The 21,464-nt window shown below is 39.9% G+C and overlaps 1 protein-coding gene across 4 annotated transcripts in view; it reads right to left on the bottom strand.

Annotated features, from left to right (window-relative positions):
* LOC106743356 (collagen alpha-1(XXII) chain-like) overlaps positions 1-21,464 on the bottom strand; it is a 297,069-nt gene that overhangs the window by 34,515 nt on the left and 241,090 nt on the right. For all 4 annotated transcript variants that reach the window (XM_014617123.1, XM_014617124.1, XM_014617127.1 and 1 more), the window contains exon 5: positions 15,167-15,238. In XM_014617123.1, coding sequence (XP_014472609.1) covers positions 15,167-15,238 — 72 coding nt within the window. The remainder of the gene's footprint in view (positions 1-15,166; positions 15,239-21,464) is intronic.

Below are 21,464 nucleotides of genomic sequence, written 5' to 3'. Positions count from 1 at the left end.
CAGCGGTGTAATTAAAAAGAACAGACCAAAGATAAATACAAAACGAAGTACAGATTTGTAATCGAGTTTTTTATTTCGTTGTTTCCTTTCGCTTTTGATTGCGTGTAATTGATTGAAATTGTTATGCCGACGATATCCCAACGAGATTGTTGGACAGCGTTGAAAAATAATTGCGAGGAATTTTGTTGTCAGATCAAATTGAACTTATTTTTGCAATTGACTGTTCTTTTACAAACATACGAAATTATATCTCTATGAAGTATATATCGTAAAAATCTCAACAAGAATTTTTACAATATATATAAAGGTTTTGTTAAACTATTTTCATAAAAGTTTTGTGAAAACTTTTTCTAATCAAATACTTATATGAATTTTATATGATATCAACTCAGTTATTTCTGCTGTTTTAATTTTTATTAAAGAATTCGCCTCCTTTCGTTAAAAATTTCATAGAAAAATCTATCTGATAATAATATCGGTTTCCAATATGTTCAAACAAAGGTTTAAATAAAGAAAATTCTATCTTTAATCGCGCTCGCGTCTATTACAAATAACCGAAGATTAATATGGAATGTTCGAAGCACAGACGTACCTTTTTCAGACTTACTTCGTACAATGTCCAGTCAGGCGGACTTTACAGTGACGTATTTCCGATATTTCACTCAGATCGTGATATGAATAATTCATAGGAAACTCCAAGTTGATTGGGATATCGTCGGGATAACGTGGAATACTTCGATTTGTATTTGATTTCGCTTGACTTTAGCTGGAAAGGCGCACCGATATTTTCCTTTTTTGTCTTGCCGCACAAACTTCAGGAATCCATTCATCAACGATAATTAATTTATTGATAACTGTTACCTTCGCAAATTAACGCTCGTGCTGACCAGGCGGGCGTGTGGCAGCCAAAATAAGACAAATGCAGTTAAGCTAAATCCGGTTCACGCGAAAATGTAGATAATGGAAAAATTTCATTGGAGAAGTGGGTTGAGTTTCTCGTATAAAATTTAAACCGCAAAATTTTCGAATTAGCCACGGATTTTGCATTAAATCCAGGTAACGCGTACCCCGGAGAGTCGTAGAACGGTCACTCTACGTTCTTTCCTTCTCCCTCTCAGCGTATACTTTCTTCATTTTTACCTTCTCTCTCCTTTGTCTTTGAGAATGTATTTAACGTTCCATGAAATTAAAATGTCGTCGCCACCGTCAGAAGAATAAGAAACAGCCTCACTTTTTCACCTTATGACGTTTACTTTATCGCGAACCTTTACCTATCTTTTATAATTGTTATCAATATGCAATTATCATTTTTCTTGCTACGAATTTCTTACAATTTTTATACTGATATATATTTTTGAATCAACAATACAATTATTATACTGATATATATTTTTGAATCAAGACAATTCTATGTTCCACGTAACAGAACAATATTTTTCCATAACATGGATTTGTATTTTCTCATGCAATTTTTTCACAAAACACGTGAATTTATTTTCTTGAAAAAACACTTCATTTCAATTGAAGTAATACGTCAGCGATATTTTCTCTTATCATATTTTTATTCCGTTATTTTGTCGTTCCATGTGCATTATTCATCCCCTTTCTCTCTCTTTGTCTCTCTCTCTCTCTCTCTTTCTCTCTCTCTCTCTCTCCCCCGTTAAACATTAATTGTGCCTGCTATCTCCGTGAAAACATCTTTTGTGGTTTCTCTCGGGCCGTATTTATTACAGCAACAAGAGAAATATACAGTGCACTATTCTATTCATTCTATTATTAATTTGCTAATTATACAGAACAAATTTCTCTCCAAGGCAATTTTACATTCCATAACCGATTCTACCGTTCGCTCGTTTAGAAATTCCATTAAAATAGCTCGAGTTAACTGATCATAATTAGAAGTCTTGTCGCTCGCTCCATTCGCTTCTATAAATCCGTCGTCTAAATAAATTCTCCCTCTATTATACTGAAAATACCAGCCTCGATGATTAGAATTCACGGAGGATCCGACACACCTCTCGACGGTAACGCCGTGATTTCGCCGTCTTGCGCTCGTCTCTTTGCCTTTCTCGCTCATTTGTTTCGCCGCTCTCAGGATCGGCCAATCTTCACGCCTCCGCCGTGAGATACCGATCGAGAAGGTCGTAACGATCCGCCGCGCGATGTCGTGCTGCGCCTTCTCTTTTTTATCTTGTTGCGTGAATTGGCCGGCGCGCGAGGGCCCAGACCCCCTAGTCAAAATTTCGATCATCGTTATTTGTGCGAATTTTGGGCGAATTCGTTGATGCGTGAAACGCCCCGGGCTTCACGACAATCCGACCCGATCTCATCCGATCGTCTCTCCGTAATGTTAACATCTCAATCTCTTCATTTCTTCACCGCGATATAAGACGGGTGTTTCCTTATTAGTCGTTTTCAATGCACTTCGGTATAAGCCAGCTATAAACCGGCATCTTCTTTCGGTATACTTTTTCATAATACGGGTAAAGAAATTTTATTATAGCTTGCTTCGTGGTAAAAGGACGTGGAAAAAAAGGTTAACAAATGTATTCTGTAGGACGCGTGACGGGGGAGTCAAGATATCGGGTTTCGATCGAACTATAGGTCGTCGTCAGCGTTTTCGGATTTACGGTAGACAAAGTGTAATCAATGTCATAATTTCGAATATCCGCGTCTCGGTTTAGTTTGTAAGTGGCTGTTTCAGACCGACGAAAGAATATTCTCTTTAAGAAAGTTGTAAGGCAAAATGAGTTTGATAAAAATTCTATAAAATTTATGCGTTGAAATATTATCTATATTATTTTGACGAAAAAAACTATAATATTAAAGATTAATATGCAAACATTATGTACAAATTTCGGAATTATTGACCATTTTATATTGAAAATACAGCGGTGTAAAGTTCATAATTTATAGGTAATATTCTAAATACGTATACATATGCACATATATTTAAATATTAATTATACCTTTTTCTATGATCTCTGTATTTCTATCAGATCATGCATAAATACAACATTAATAAAAAAGATAAAAATAATATCTTCGTATTTTTATAATATTTTGTACATATGTTTACTAGGGCTAGAAAAACTAGGCATTTTCAAAGTTCAAAACTTTGATATAATTTGACATTTGACGAAAAAATTCGAAGATTCTAAATATCGAAACTGTTAATAGAACTAATTTTGGAGAGTGCAATATAAAATGCTGCAATCAGGAAGTATCGGTTTAATCCAGACAACATTAAGACGTCCTAAGGAGACGTCGTAAAGGAGTCTTTTAGACAATAAGACATCTACAGAACGCCTTTGAGACGTCTTTTAGACATAACGCTGTTTAAAATATTTCATTCAATTCTGAGATTTGTATTTGTCTTGTTTAAAACATAATGAATGAAGAAAGCATAAGTAATAAAATAATAAATAAAAAATCTCATTAACTGTATTTTAAAATAAATGCAAACTTTGCCATGATATGTAACAGCATAAAGCAATACAAGAAAAAATTACATTCTTTGGGACAATAAATTTTATTATGTATACAAAAGGAACACGTATTTTCCAGTTCTTTCACATTTCGAATATTACCCGAACGTTCGAATTTTCACATTTCAACATTCATTTTATTATTCGAATATAATGTATGGAAGTTCAGAAATTCGAAGCTTCGAATATAATTTCTGGCCCTTTGTTAAATGTTCAAATCAACTTCGTTTCAAATTAACATCTAATATTTATATAATGAAATAAATGTATAAAAACATAATTTTGCTCAATGAATACTAAATTTATGCGTGACCCCCTTGATGTTCCCATTAAAAATATGACACAAAGCCCCACTGCCTTCTCAAAGACGCAAGAAAAATTCTCTTGGCAGTGTATAAAATTCGGTTCGTCGTACGAGTGGATTCCGCGATTCCTTAAATGTCTCTGTATGCAAGTGGATTAGGAGCAGCTTATATATTTCGTATCACGCGAACACTCGGAAGTCGCAATGCTGCCGGAAGAAATTTGATTCATATCGGTCCTGTTGTGCACCTCGTCTTTCGACTGGAGTGCCGTCAAATGTATGTACGTCGCGATTGTATTTGTATTGTATTCTCGTCCGGTGTCGTCGAAAATCTCCTGAAATTTTAAGGAAACTACGGTCATTTCTTTTCACCAGGCGTTATCATTTTTCCTTCGCTACTCGCTTAATACTTAAGTAAAAGTAGTAGCGCACGTCGCACTTTCTCGGGTCGTCTAGCGGGATGAACGAGGAAAACTCATAACTCGTGAGAGTCGAGGAGAAGCGATATTAACCGCAAGATTTGTGTCGCGATAAAAGACGCGCCGTAGCAAGGATCAAGATAAATGCGCTTATCATCGGAGAAATTGGTCTCCGTATCGACAAGCAATTCCTTTCCCGCGCGGCTTTAATATCTTGTATTACTGTGTGTTTTTGTAAACCTCACGTTTCTCCCGTGAGAACTTTATCGTTCGCAGGAACCGCACGCGAGAGAGAGAGAGAGAGAGAGGGAGGGAGAAGGAACGGTAATAATAATATAATTTATATCGCGATGCGGTATGTAAAAAATATCGTGTGTGAGAAATTGTTCCGGAGGTGCGCTTCGACATGAATGTTCAGGATGTTTTCGTCGAGGAAGAATTAGCTGGAAATTCCTCGAAGAACCCATTCCTGAAACTCGTTGTTTCGGATCGCGTTCCGTACAATTGTTTTAATAATCCCGATTATCGCAGCGGTATTGCAAATACGCACCTTCGCGATCTCATATATATCCCGTGGAAGATATTTCCTCTCGTATCTCTCTCGCACGGCGGACGGATAATGGACGTCGAAAGCAGCGGCACGCGTTCGAACGGAATTGTTCGCTCGCTCGAGATTTCAATAACGCTCGCGCAACTTTGTTTTACTTCGCGGCGATGGTCAGACGCTGCCTGTTATCCGACATCGGTAGTCCATTTCCATTTCCAAGAAGGAAAGGATCCGCCGTATTTTCAGTGGATGCCGCGCGAAAATAGCGGGGCGTCCTTTACATCCCCGCGCGCTCCCTCCCTCTACCTTCCCCCTTTCTCTTTCTCTCTACCAGCCATCTCTTCTTTCCTCGAGAGTACTCCGATTATCGATCACGCAAGATTGAAAATCCCAGGTACTGCCGACACCGACCGTGGGACCGCCGTCGGGAGCGTTTTTACGATTCTTTGGCAGACGTTTACGCTTTATTGATTTACGCGTGCTCCGACGGTGTTTATGCCTCGGCAATTTCGGTGGCGGCGCGCTGTGCCATATTACGCTCGTGATTTTAAGTTATGGTCGACTCGCGCGATAGGTATTTCTTGGGCGCGGAAATTAAGTGATAAAATCATAAGTGTTATCGCAACGCTAAGCCCCGCGCGCGCCGCGGAAGAGCGCGGCCCCTATTCTCCGCGCGATCTCTTCACGCAAAACGGAACGCGGACCAAGACTTTATGAAGCAAGTTTCGCAATATCGCCGTGCGCGCGTACTCTTTCCTTCGCGACTGTGACGGTGTCCTGCTGAAAATTTTTAACGATTCAAACTCGGCTACGGCAGACACGATCGTTCACGTTCATTATCGAGAATTTCCAGCGCTTTAACGAGCGTAACGCACGATCGCTGAAAATTAACAAAAAAAAAAGAGTAATTTAAGTGGCGATAAATTCCGGTTTCCGCTTGATGCGGATCGATCAGCTGAGTTTCGTTGAATTACATCGCGCCGGGGGGGAGCAATTCTTAATTACCATATCGGACCGGCAGTTTCTGGTTAGCGAGCGAACGCGATTAATGAATGATTTATTTTGGATTTTATCATTAGGGTCCCGACGTTCATTGTGTCACGTCGATTAATGCCACTTTCGGGGGGGGCTCTTTAATGTCAGATAAATAACAGAGAATGACGTGCGAAAAGTAGCTCGGTCTTCGTATAATAAAGAGTTTTATTAGTAACGCGCAGGGATAATAAATATTGCGCGACGCTGGCAATTTTCTGTGCAATCTCATCTCATATTTACAGAATTAATCGATTGTTCTTCTTATAACATCGGGTGAATGACCGTTTCCAACCATTATAGGCATTATATTCGAGAAGACTGAGCGGCCTTATTTAACTAGCATTCATTTAGAACACAGCAGCATGTTTGAATCGATTAGTCATTAACGATTCATTATCAAGTGTATTGTCTGCGAACTACAGCGATCTTGAATAGTTCCCGGAAGCGATGCATCGATGTTGGGTTGATTAGATTAAGCTATTCTCTCTCGGCGATAAATAAAGCAATTCAGAGTGACGAAGCATAGAAGTGAAGGAAAAATAATGAATCGATATACGAGCGTAAAAAGAGTACCGTCTCTGTATCATGTTTGTATCGTATTTGCCGACTAGTTTCATTGTTATGTTAAGCAATCGGGTTACTTTCGGATATTTCATTTATTGTAAAAATAGACGACACCACGTTACGTCGATTTTCCACCCGTTTCCGAAATGTTTATCTTGTCGTACATCGAGCACATATTTCCAGTGGAATTTTGTTCAACGAAATATTTCCAATCACCGCCGTTTTCGTCACGCTGTTGGTCGAGTTGTTCCGTCTACCCGCTTTGTCGCCGATCGTATCGTCGAGGAAGTATGACCGTTAATGTTGCATTTTAACGTGCGCGCGCGGGGACATTTACGGACCTCGTTACTTCATATGCAGCACGAGACGAACGTGACGCGTGATTTATGGACGATGTTATTCTCGCATCGGCCGTCGATAATATGTTAGACTCAAGCGATCGTATCGGTTCGTGTGTATGTTCTTCGGGATTGGATAATTACCGTAGCTTCAACGTCGAAATCATCTCCTACGTGCCGTTTGATACCTTAACGATCACGTGTCAGGATTCTGCTATATATCGCTGTAACCTCTTTACCTAATCGGGAGCCAGACTAAGCAAACTTTAGGGCGGATCGCATGATTAACGGCACAGTTTCAAAGGGTATACGGCATCCTGTTGTTTAGACATAGAAACCTATCAGGAACGGTAATTATCGGCCAACATCCTTCTGTCCGACGAAACTGACGTTAACGATTTCGCGTCGGACTTATTATTCCCGGTAGATTTCTTTTTTCAGATATATACGCGCGCGATCAGATACGCGTAAAGAACGACGGAGTATAACAGATTTAATTCGGAAACTTATACAAGTTATTTGTCTTTTTAGTCGTTATATTTGTTATATTATATTCGTCTTATTCAATGAGCTTTGATTAGTCGGAGCTTCGTTCACTTTTATTTGTCCTCGTCATCCTGTCATTACGACGTGCGATATTTGTCGTGACAATTCGCCGCGATAGGATGTATCGACAGACGCTTTTTCAATCTCTCGTCGTCGCGATTCTTCGTCGGATGTAGGTCGATGTGTCACGATGCCATCGCGACGCTAACTACTCGAAATTTCATATCGTATCCCACGCGCGGGCACGCAGATGCATTTCAAGCCTCAGTAATTGGCGATCCACCTCGCTATATTCAAGTCCGCTGCACGGCATTCGGGTGTGCCGTGTGTGCGAAGTTTCGTCTTTGATGTGGTTGATTGCTATTTTCGATGCATCCGTGAACAGCGCAATGAGCATCGTTTAACGCAACAAGTTCGAATCGAGGCCGATAGACACAATATACGCTCATGCACTCGATATGGATTAGTTCCTGAAATCGTGAATGATTTATAAAGCCCACGCGAAACGATAAAAATCCATTAACGACCTCACATAAACAAAGATATAGAGATATCTTATTTTACGTAGAAATATAAAGGTATTTGCATTTGCACTTCGGCAAAGCCACGCTTTCCGCCCGAATGACTGAAAACTGAACGCAAAGGTAAATGTAAAAAGTAACGTACTCGCTGTTTTACTATTCCTTCTGTAGTACTATTCTGATATTCCGCTTCTATAAAAAAGTGTTTTCAAAGCTATAAGTAAACTGAGAAAAGAGTGACACGTGCCATTAAACTCGAATAATACCGAGATACTTTCGATAACTGCGAATGTCAATGGGAAAACGGAATGTACTTTGCATCTGCTGCATAAAATCACATCTCTCGTTTAACTGTGTAGAATAACATTTCTTCCGAACCATTTCTCTCATCCGAGTTAATGCCAGAGTTAGTGTATAGGAAATGGACAAAACGTTTTTACTATTATAGGAGTCAAACGAGAGAGAGAGAGAGAGAGAGAGAGATTGCGAAAAGGACTTGAAATCTAATGTCCACAGAAAGGGAGTTATTTCGAGACTCGTGCGCGAAATTGCGGCACAAGACACTTCCTTTGTGCGCGCACTGTAAAATTGACCAATGCGATTTGTACGTTGATATCCTGCACATCATCGACTAAACCGTCTCCGTTTTCAGTGGAAATTTAAGATTACGCGAAATCCCGCAGCTTTGTAATGAAAGTCGGGACGGCCGTGTCGCAAATATGTTCTGGTCGGCAACAAAAATCCATCCATGCCGCGTGTAATCCGAGGAATAAGTGGAAAATACTTCGATAAAAAAAAAACACACGTGAAAAAACTTTGATTAGTCGGAGCGGTCGACTCTTCGTTCACTTTTATTTGTTCTCGTCATCCTGTCATTGCGATGGCGGAGACAAGTGCATGATAAAATTTCACCGCGTGAGAAAAATCCAGATGTGTGCGAAAAAAAATCCCATCACGGGTCGTTGTAAATCGGATTTCGGATACAAACGCGTGTCATCTTCTTCCACTTAAATAGAGAAAAACTATTCAAACGCGAAGCTCGTACAACCGAGTTCAAATAAACGTAAAATGAAAACCGAAGCGAAATTCGATAGAGGAAAGTAAGATACGAGCGAAAATTTGACAATAATCTGCTCATGGACGAGATGATCATTATGTAATATGTAGCTGATAATACCGTGCGGTATTATATTACAAGCATCTCGATATCTTGTCGTTATTATGATAAGAATAAAGAAAAGTCTCTCAATGTCTGAGACCTACTTAGATATCTTTTTACAGTTTTTTATACGTTTTTGTTTCCGACCATAAGTTACTATGGATAATAAAAAACACGAGAACCGCGCATATTATTCAAGTTTTCTACTTGTTAGTAGGTATCTCGCGACGAGATATTACGGTAGTACAGCTTGAATAATGAGAACATGACGCGGGGGCCTTATATTTTTTTAACGCGTTTGTGAAATTCCTGCCTGTTTGTAGACGAGACGATAATTATGTGTGTTGCGCAACTGAAACGACACCGTACTTACTTCGTTACGCGTGTTCCGATAACTCATCATTATGACGAAAATGGTGGACGCGAAGGATACCTTTTACATTACCACGTAAAACGGTATTATCGCGTTATCGTATAACACGAGTGGCAAGAGATTGGAAAATGACGGTAGCGAGGGAATGGAAGGGTATTTATGGTATATACCGCATGTTCAAACCCTTGAAGGGACGCGTATAAATTGGTCACGGTTAAGGCTGGCTTATTTATAACAAAACCGTTGGCTTAAAATCGGCGGAGCGCGAGTTTATCGCCATAATGGAAAGAATGAGAAAGTTGGTGTCGTGATAAAAATCGATGCGATAAATTCCCCTTACTTTGTTTTCGTTACAGCCGTGTTATTCGGATATTTCGCGTTTCTGCATTATTCGCAATACAGATGCATTCGTTTTTTCGCTTCTCGGTGAGAAGCGCGCGAGTGACAACGACGAATGCGAAACGCGAAATTCGAAATGCGACAGATAAATCGGAGGACGAACGATATCGATGAATTAAAGGAACGACTGCAAACTACAGAGGAATAAGGACGCGCGGGTTTATTCATTTAGCGCAATAAATTACGAGCGGCGCGCCGCTCGCTCGTATTAACGGGTAAGCCGATTAGACAGGACAACGGAAAAATGTAAAGTCGAATAAGGATCGAGAATGTCGGTCGGACGGAAAGTGCTTCGCAGAAAGACTTATTGCCACGTGTCGGTCGGACCAATAGACGTGCAGCTGTATCGATCGCCGCTTAATCGATCGTTGGGCTATCGCATAATTGACGATTGAATTAACGCGGCGCATTTATACGTTTCTTTTTTACTTTCTCGTTCGTGCGCTCTCTCTCTCTCTTTCTTTCTTTCTCTCTCTTGGTCTTTCTCTTCGTTGCTTTTTTATCGCCCCCCGAGCGGGCCCCTTCTTTCTCCTCGTCGGCCCCCCTCCATCCCTTTTCTCTTTATCATCGATCGTTTATCGCTTCTCTCGCTCGCTCTTTTTGATACTCCGGCCGGCTCGCGGACACGGCACGCAGGCGACGTGGAGCATTAAATTCAATCGGAAACTATTTTTTTCCGCTGGCACGCCGGCGCGGACAAATTGTGCTCCCCACACATGTCGGTCCTTTACGAGGTCGGCATGTTTAATCTGTTATTTAGGACTCGCAACCCCGATTTGCGCGGCCGGATTTCAGCGTAGTTGATGAAAAAGGGACGACATTTGTATAGTTTCGCACGAGCGCGTTCATCCGTTGGTTGTCGTCTACTTATTTATGATTGGTCGAAATGTGAATTAATCGCGAACACGCGCCATGTGCACGACATGGCCCTCGCGCGAATAAAAATGCAACGGGCGCTCTTAACGAGAGGTACGAGCGAAGAACATTTGTTTTCAAGTGAGAGCATGAAGCAAGTACGTCTTACGTTTCGCGTAAATAATCTTTCGCTTCGTAGCTGGAGGTGTTTCGACGTGGAGATTCTTTCCCTTTTTTTTTTACCGCGCCTTCTCACCGTGCACTTCGAGCAGGCGCTCGCTCACTACTCACCCGCCTCGTCGACTTTTAATTATCGACAATACGATCGTGGAAAGTGCGAAAAATACACAATAGCGGAGCGTCTTCAATGTTACAGCGTGTAACACGACTATCGTTCGTCTTGCGATAAAAGAACAAGCGGAAGCTGGGCGGGAGAAGAGCGCGAGTCTTACAAAACGGTGCTTTGAAATCTTAGACGCCGTAATCTAAGCAACACGGCGGGCTACTTTAAAATTTAATGAAATCCTTGAAACTCGATCGGTTAATTTATGCCGGTTATGCTGAATGCGCGCAGGAACGTCGTAATGTGATATGTCCATGTAATATTCGTTCGAACAAACCGTACCGTGTTGTTAATTTTTATTCAAACGTGGAGAGCGCACACGATGGGTGTCCGCTTTCTAAACTTGGCAATTGCGCGACGGATAATGCGACGCGCGATCGGACGATCGGATTAAAATCGAAATGAATCCGAAACCGTAGTATTCAGCTTGTAATCATCACGGTCGTAGAGAACAGCGGAAGAATCCGGGTAAATTTGTTATGAGAAGAATTTCTTATTAGATGTAATAATGTAATCAAAATATCGTGCGCGCGTTCTTACGCGGCGCGCGGTATCGAAATCCTCGCATAAATTCTAAGAAGATTACGTAGCGAGAGCCGTAGAAATTTTCTCGGCGCGGGATAACACGTTTTAATATAATTCGCAGGAACAGCTGTTTACGTGCGAGGCGCTAAAAAAGAAGATTGCGTGTGCAAACTTCGAGATTGCATCGGGAATTCAGAAATATGAACCGAATTCCCATATACACGAGTTCCCGAATAGACTCTTTTTTTGTTTGTTGCAAGCGACTACAGGTGGATGACGTTTCGTTAATTAACCGCCATAGCTGAAATCCATTACAAATGAATATATAACAAATTTTCATTTTTAATTTAATTTTTCAATGGGATTTTGTTTCATACTCAAACAGGATATTTCATTGTTTAAGCGTTTGATAACGGTAATTTAAGAATATATTGTGTGTGCTGTGTTTTCAGTGGCGCAAGAGGGCCATTCATAAATTTAGTATTTTTTAAGCAAAATTACATTTCTATATATTTATTTCATTACCTGAATAATAAATATCAGTTTGAAACGAAGTTGAGGTAGACATATACACACAATATTACAAATACGAAAATATTATTTTTATTTATTTTTTTTATTAATGTTACTTTGTTTTACACTAGTTGATCTAATCTACTTACTTTGTTTTAAACTCTTACTTTGTTTTAAACTAGTTGATCTGTATATATTTCAAATACTATAATAAATTTTATATCGCTGTAGTTTCAAAACCAAAAAGGTCAATAATTCTGAAATTTGTGTATAATGTCTGCAAATTAGTCTTTACTATAGTTTAAAAAGTATTAAAAATAGAAGTTAAAAATCGTACTCTAATTTCAAGGAACACGTATAAAATGTGTGAACTTTAATTACAAATATTTCAGCTATCTAATGGTTAATCTTTTTCTCATTACATCAGAAATGAATTAGATAATATATTCAATATATTATATATGCAGTACACTTTTCATTGAATTCTTATCAAAGTCATTTCACCTTATAACTTCCTTTGAAGTGGAGTAACTTAATCCAAGTTCTGAATGACTATCAAACATTTAGTGCCACTTTTAAGTGCAACGTAAATCAACTTATAATTTCTTTAATTATTTTGATTTATGGGCAATATATATCCTTAAAAGACTCCTTAGAGAGAATAGCACTTAAACAAATTTTCGTTAGAAAGATACCTCGAATTATTCGAAAAAATCCATATAAAATTTGTATACGTATAATTTCTCATCTTCTTTACTTAATTTATGGATATTCGTAAATATAGCTTACTATTGTGCTAAACGGATAATTAAAGATTATTTTACAGACAATTTCACAGGTAAAAGCATTGTTTACAAATCACATTCTCGCGTAATGGTACAGTAATTTATCGTAACGAGCTGTGATGTGATCTTGTAATACCGCTAATGGCCATGGCGTGATATCTAGATCGTAAAATGGGTGTAAAAAACTGTGACGCTAATTAGCCGGCCAGCTATCGCGTGATCGATTAAATTAGCCCCCATCCGATAATAGTTATCAAGGAAATTGTGGAAGATACCGCGAATAATTAATGTACACGAGCTTAGCTGACCGTTTCAGTAAATATACGTTTGATAAAAATGAGGCGTGATTTCCAAATTTTTTGCAAGATTTTCATATAATTTTCTATCTATTCGAGAAAACGGGGAATATTAATTTGACTTAAATCAACCGAAAAGTCTATCGTAAAAGTCTATCGTATAAAAACTCACGAACATAAATTTGTTACCATAAATCTGTTTAGTAAAATTATTATGCGAATTGTCTTGCTCGGCGAATTAAAAAGCGTGCGATTGAATATTTAAAATATTCTTTGAGCGTCTTCGTGTTCTCGGCGATTCAATGTTACGATCGAATCGACCAAATCATCATACTACATAGGAGGACGTCTCGACCTCTCGTCCGAGACAATTAACGAGGCTGATGGGAGTTTGAAAATTCTGACGACCCGCCTCAACGTCGTACGTGTAGATCGATCCCGACATTATTCCTCGAGAATGGTCGTTGGCCGTGCCGCTTCATAAATCGCTCGATTTATCGTTGCTGACTCACCGCGATCCGTTCGCGGCACATTGCTGCCCGCAAGGGGTACCCACCGACCCCACCGACACAGGTGAGCTATGGAGAAGCCAGACTTCGAAAATTGTCGAGGATATCCTGCACGATAATCACGGACATTACGCCCATAATCGAGCGACAAAGTAGCGTCGCTCGTCCTTTCCGACTCCTTTCCGATATCGAGTATCGTTGACCATCTTTATTTGTTGATGGGTTTCTCCTGCCGCGTGGAGAATTTTATTGATAAATTTGTAAATTGCGTTTTGATATTAATTTGTATTAATATGCAAAATATTAATATATGATTTTTGCAATCGATACTTCCCAGGTCGTCCTTATCTTTCATCTCTTTGATTATCGCAGGAAACAGACTTTAACACGAATATTAAATGTGTCAATTGTGAAAATTATAAGCGATGAAAAATATGTGAATTTTTACAAATTAATTGAGAGCTTTGGAGTGGCAAACAGAGATGGGGATTTTATTCATATTTAATTTCAAATTCACTTTACTCTTTAACGAAGTCTTGATTTATTTTATCATATAATTTTACAAATATATTTAAAATATTACGAATTTGTGGCAGAAAATAATATCCGATCAAATTTTTCGCGTTATTTTAGATGAAAGAAAGCATGACGAAAATCCAGGGTACATTATATTTATTTTTACAACGCATAAGTAATATTGCATAAATAACGAAAGTATTCAAATTTGCTTCAGATTATAAATATAAATCGTAGTTAAATTATAATATACACGTGTGCACACACACACACACACACACACACACACACACACACACACACACACACACACACACACACACACACACACACACACACACACACACACACACACACACACACACACACACACACACACACACACACACACACACACACACACACACACACACACACACACACACACACACACACACACACACACACACACACACACACACACACACACACACACACACACACACACACACACACACACACACACACACACACACACACACACACACACACACACACACACACACACACACACACACACACACACACACACACACACACACACACACACACACACACACACACACACACACACACACACACACACACACACACACACACACACACACACACACACACACACACACACACACACACACACACACACACACACACACACACACACACACACACACACACACACACACACACACACACACACACACACACACACACACACACACACACACACACACACACACACACACACACACACACACACACACACACACACACACACACACACACACACACACACACACACACACACACACACACACACACACACACACACACACACACATGCGTTATATATGAATAGAAAGAAAAATATCATTAATAAACGTGGATAAATATTCGTGGACGTTATCTTTTTTAACGTATTGTTAAATATGCTTATTAAATATACCAAAAGTATAATTTTTATTTAAATCTCATTCGTAAATTGGGACGAAATGTATATATTTATTTTAAAAAATGCGTCTCCTGAAGTCAATATTTTAATATTTCTCATTAAAAGTTACATGTATAATAAAAAAGGAAAAGTGTACTTACGTTAAAATCAGTAGAGCATTTTACAAGATCCGGAGGATGGCCGGAGTATAGCTTCAAAGATTGCAGCAGACCCTTTAAATAAATAGCCAGGAAATAGTAGACTATCGTACGGCATATAAGGTTCATTGTCTTGTTTCACGAGTCTCGTTTCTGCTTTTTCCTTTCTTCTTCTTGTAAAGCATATGATTCTCATTAAGATATTTTTATTGCGAAATATCGAATCTTAAACACAATATAAATATAATAAACAAGATTATATATGAGTATCGTGTTCAGGTATTAAGAGGGCTCTTTCTTTCGTCCTACAGGAATCGATAGAATTTATCGTATTAACAAATAATGTAAATGACATATATCAGAACGCGCGATTGATATGTTTCGCGAGACCTGCAAACATTGCACAACCTGCGACATTTCGCTTTTTTTGAATGAAGAATGGTTTGATTCGATCAAACGTTACAACACCAGTCAGTATACACAGCAGTCTGACGAAAAAATACAGACCGACTTTTAAACACGCACAACAAAATAACGCGTTTACAGGCGGTGTCTACTAAATCTTCGTCCATGCACCGCTAAGATTATCGCAATTTATGTTTCTCGTATTTTTCAATACACAATACTGGAGAAAATCGGTGATTTATCTCCGCGCAGGCAACGATTCCAGTCTTCTATTTTGGAAAAAGGAACCGGCATACTGGGACGGTGCATCGATCATTCTGAAAGTGTTCACGGGATCGATCGATCTTTCTAAATGGCCCGCAGTAACGCGCTTTACGGTGCATTTTACGGTTTTCGGTCGGTGCAAAAGCTGTTTCTTTTTTCTCCCATCGGCCGTGTTAGTCTGCTGCAGTCGTAATGCTTTTTTCGTTCTCGAAACAACTGCCGCGGATTTGTACAGTTGAAAAGTCGCTCGGAGTTGTACCGCGCGGCCGCGCTCGTCCATACTTTTCCACTTTATTATCGATAAAACGCTTCGTGAAAAAAAAAATACAATAAATGTACCAGTGCAACGAGTCATTATTATGTCAGCGTTTTAACTAACGAGTGTGAATATCCCTTTTAAAAAGTACAGGGAGATGTGTGAGATTATAAAATAATTTTTTTTTTTTTTTTCGTAAATTGCATCTGGAAACCCGTTAAAATACGCTCTAAATTATGTAATGCTGCTAAGCGTCCTCTTATCAGGCCGGTAAATGGAAAATTCATGATTTTTAGTCGTAACGCACATTATCATTTCGAGTTATCATAATTTTTGCGAGTTATCACGCGAGGAGTGAAAACTTCGAGCTCACGCGTTATCAATAAATGTCCTTTTTCAGAAACTAAGTTAAATTTTTATTAATTCATAATTATTTAACCATTTCTTAGATTATTATCAAACACTCTGCGTCTTTCATAAGTAAGATATAAATTTCATTGCCAGAAAATCAATGTTTCTCGTAAAAGGATTAATTCTTTTCACAACATAGTACACTTGCACAGCAAATCGTGAAGTAATAGGAAAACGTCGAACACTACGCACTAATAGCTTGAATCGCGATCGATTGATTCCTTCGACTTCCGATTAGCTTCACTGCGAACGTTCTGCATGAGATGACCGAGGATGACTGTGTTGTAGCACGTTAGTCGTCTCGGAAGCCAAAGCCTGGTACATAACGTAGGAGGGAGGAGAGCGTCTGCTCGTGCCAGTCGTTTACACACGCATTCGTTGCGTATGGAGTCTAAGATCGCGCATCCGATATACGTTCGATTTTTTTCATGCTTTCATTTTCGTTGATACTGTTCATGTCTCGGAAGATGTATTCGATTTATGCAAGAATATTAAACAAATGTGGAACTTGTTTATATCACTCTAAAAATAATACAAAATTAAATCACAGGAAGATTAACATTTTGGGGTTAACCCCTTAACCTACAACTACGTGTGAGACACGTGGTCTTGTATTCGGGCCAAAACTGATTATCACGGGCCTGGTACATCGGTCGAGCCAAATGTAAATATTACGGGCATGGCCCCTGGTACAATGATCGGGCTAAATGTATGTGTCGATTTGCCGAACCATGGAATGGCTCGAAGGCTGCGCGATCTTGCTTACGTTTTGGACCCAGGCTGTTGGAACGTAAATCGTAGGTTAAGGGGTTAAGTAAGAAAGAGCAAGAAAAAATTATATAATTATAATAATTGTATCGTGTATATATATATACAGCTGCTGAAATAATTAAAATGCATTCTTGTGTAACATTATGCTAATTTCTCACGAGTTTGTGTGTTGTGCGCGGGTATATGTGTATGTGTTAAAGTTTTGAAAATTAGAGTTAAAGTTTTGAAAATTAGATTTTGCCAATTAATACTAATTTTGCGCTGCAAATCTGATCTCGAAAGTATGATATATGTTATGTAATGACACGGATGATTTATACCGGAGGGAAAGGTAATTTTGTATGCAACGTTATGTGTCATCCTCTCTCTTAATCACCTCGAAAACAGAGTTGAACACGTGTCAGATCTGTGGACCGGTCACATAACCTATATTCGATTATGACATCAGAAACGAGAATTCGCATATAAATTTTTTCTTGCGACATTCATCGAAATAACTGAATTTATTCGTGTGCTATATTCGTACACCTTGCTTTCGTACGTTAAAAATGTAGACTCCCCTCGGATGTATCCTATATTACCAATAATGATCGATAATAACTGCTTTTTATAACGGATAATTAAGCTCGATACACCGAGTTAATGATGGAGAACGGCGTAGAGAAGAACAAACGCGTCGAAAGGAGAAGCGTACTGTGTATCTCGTGATATTATTTACTTCATGAACGCCGCGTTGTAAGCGAGCGCTTTATTATCTTCTGCTTTAATTTATTAGGTTAACGCCAATTATTTTACCTTGATGGAAAGAATATGCGGCTTTCGACCGTAGTTAGGCGAATTTAATCCCGCGCCTGGAAGAAGCCAGGAGCGTGCGGATTGAGAGCGGAGATAACAAGAATAAGCTTAATTTTCGTCGAGTTATTAGAGCACGAGGAGAGAAAGAGAGAACGAGGAGGAATGGGGGAGAGAGGGAAGAGGATAGAGCAAGGGAAGGAAGAATCGAGTTAGCCGAACGCGTGTACCACGAGGATTATTGTGCGGCTCCTAAAATCCGTAGCGAGCCGCGCGATCAAATATTTAGGTGAATTTTCCGGGCGTATCAGACTCGTGTCCTGATCGTGCTTTATATATAGGCAGGGCTCCTTGCTGCAGCTGCCCACTTCAAAAGAGCCCGGGGTAGATCGAGAGGGAGTACACGGAAAAGTCTGTGAAACTTTAACAGCGTCTTAAATACTTAACTTCCGCCCGCATCGGTTCTAAACTTAGCGAGGGAATCGCTGTAACCCCTCCACTTACAAATAGCCCTCATTTTCGAGATCTGTAATATCATCGCTCACGGGGCGCGTTACAACGTGAATGCAACGTGACGGATATAGCGAGGCTAAAAGCGATCGTGGGTTTTAATGGATCGGATGAGCAAGGGCGAGGAGAGCGCGATCGTTCTTGTTTTTATTCATTCGAGCTTCGAAAGTTGCAACACAAGGGTGATGAGCGTTCGCTCATGCCAAGAGTTAGCCCATTATCCAGCGTAACTTTTTAGAGCCGACCGTGTATATCGATTTTGGAGATACTGTCCCTTATACTTGGAATCGTTATCGACTGCCCAGCCGGCGAACAATAATCACTTGGGTGATCTACAGGCGATTACAAACGCGAAAACATCTTGAATCGACGACTTCTACGAATAATTAGAAAAAAAAGCCGCTTGACCGAGTTAGCGCCGGTCAGTTATCATTGTCTCTGTTCTCTGCGAATAGACGAAAGTCACATTAAAGCAAGATTAAAGAAGATTGCTTATGCAAAGTGCGGATCTCGTGCCATCGCGTCGCAGGTCGGTTTTCAAACAGGCGCTCTCCCTGCTCACTTCTGCTTAGCGCTTGATCTTTATCCGAGCGATTCGTTACAGTGAGATTCGATACGGTTTTAATTGAAACGGATCGCGATCAATGATACGAACAAAGACGTATTACATGTAAATTTATATCAGAATGGAATACGCGCGCGCGAGCTTGTATGATAAAATATCCAATTACCGATAGAAAAGTAGCTTGAAATAATTCGCTCGTCGATGAAAACGGGAATCTACATCGGGCAAAAGGTCGCTGCTAACGAATAGGTTAATTCCGACGCTAAGTAAAATATCCGCGCCGGAGAGAACGTTTTAATGTTACGCATACAATTGATTACAATTGTAAATGTCAGTCTGTAACGTGTGTTTCGCGGCTAGCACGAGAAGTGCATTCACCTGGATTAACCCAAATTATGGTTCACATATGCATTTCGAACTGCATTATGTTCGACAATATTGATTGCTATTTAGGTGATAAGTGATCAAACCAATTGCAAAAGCGTTAGATGAAAATAATTCGCTCAGCCAAATCAATCTAAACATAAATATTATATTATATACAATAATGTGTATATATTATATATATATATTTTAGATTTACGGTCCACAGTAATGCTGACCCATTTTAAATTATAAATGGACCAATTTTGCATAATCTGAGCTCGCTTTCGCCACTTCTCGCCGCGAGAAACGTGATTTCTCGCTACCGCGGCGATAGCTTCCTGTCACGAACGCCAACTCGGATTATTTTTCCGACTCGATAGCCGTTTTATTCCTTCAAGTTCGTCTCGGAAAAGGAGAGCGCCTAATTGAGAGTTGATATATCGCTCGATGAAATCACGTTATATTTGGCGAATCCGCTCGCAGAACTGCGCGCAGATAAATTTAGTCGGCGAAAGCCGAGAGATAGAAAGCAGACGGTCAACCAAAGCTTATTTCGTTAACCGGTGCAATTGCCATGGGTAATACCTCGGCATGCCTCAGAGACACGGCATTCCGTGCTTGACCCGCTAAATGCATAATTTTACAGGCAAACAAATGCCGGCTTTTAATAGATGTGTGTATTGTCCTGACAGCGCGTCGCGCGACGCAAACAAAGCTCTCGCCCGTTCCGTTCCGTCTACATTTCTCCCCTTTCCGTTCTCTAGTCCCGCGGGACTCGAGCCTCAAAATACAACAAGAGGCGTCACTTCACGAGCGCAATTTTTGCCGTCGTTCGGCCGCCGACGACCCGGTATATGACGCCTGTCCATTAAATCTCGCCGCTCGAATATCTCCTCGTCACTTTTCGATTACCGAATCCGAACGATTTAATTCACGAATTTTGTCAGCGGCGCCGATTTAATCTCGGGATTTCGCATTTAGAATGCCGAATGCGGGACACGGAGGGTCGAGTGGACATCGTTTTAGCGTAAAAGATATCCAACGCTACCCCCATTATCGGATCTCAGGCAAAATTCAGTCGATTCTTTATACACATATAAAACATCCCGATTTACCGGATCGAAGAATGAAAAGAAATGACCACACGTCGTCGGGTATACCGAAATCTCGCGTAGGAACACGATCGTGTTACGCGTTGAGTCTGCGCTGTAATGAATTGATCGAACGTGTTAAGAGAAAGTTGTGGCGAATACCAAACGCACGGCCGGACGTTGGATAGTTAAACCTACGTGACCAGATAGATGTGAGTATCATCGGCTATCGCATGTTAATGAACGCGAGCTCGTCAATGTCGCGGCCGGACAGGAGCAAACGTAAGGTCCGATTCCGATTGACGGCCGACCACCACCACCACCATCACCGGAAACGCTGCACATTGTCGTTGCAGTCCGTTACCAACGACCGAATCCATTTTGTGTCGGTGGAACGGCATTTAAATATTATCCATTATTCAGGCTTCTCGGGCCTGAGGGCTTTATTACTTTCGGAAAAAGTAATAATCCGCTAGTCGTTCAAATGTCGGCGCGTCTTTAAATAGGTAATGCCGCGATATTTATTTCAACCAACGTGAGTTCTCGCGGAAAGACAAAGTTCCGAACGTTGGAGAATTTGGGTCTATTTGTGCAATCGTGGAAAAATGTGACGTGATATTAGTCATTTGATCAAGAGCGATTCGAAGTATTTCGTGTGCAAATTGTTCTCATTCACATACATAAAAATTTTTCAAATATTTTAAAGCAAACATTCCTGAAGCGATAAATATGTCAGTTAAAAATAAGTAATAATATAAAATAAACAGTAACGAGAGGAAACGACATGACCTGTTCCCCCATATCAGTCTTCATTTGTCCGTTTTATCATATATTTTCTAATGATATATATATATATATATATATATATAC

The sequence above is a fragment of the Dinoponera quadriceps genome, unplaced genomic scaffold, assembly GCF_001313825.1.
Source record: "Dinoponera quadriceps isolate SergipeBrazil2010 unplaced genomic scaffold, ASM131382v1 scaffold616, whole genome shotgun sequence".
Taxonomy (NCBI): domain Eukaryota; kingdom Metazoa; phylum Arthropoda; class Insecta; order Hymenoptera; family Formicidae; genus Dinoponera; species Dinoponera quadriceps.
This window is presented reverse-complemented; position numbering and strand designations above follow the sequence as displayed.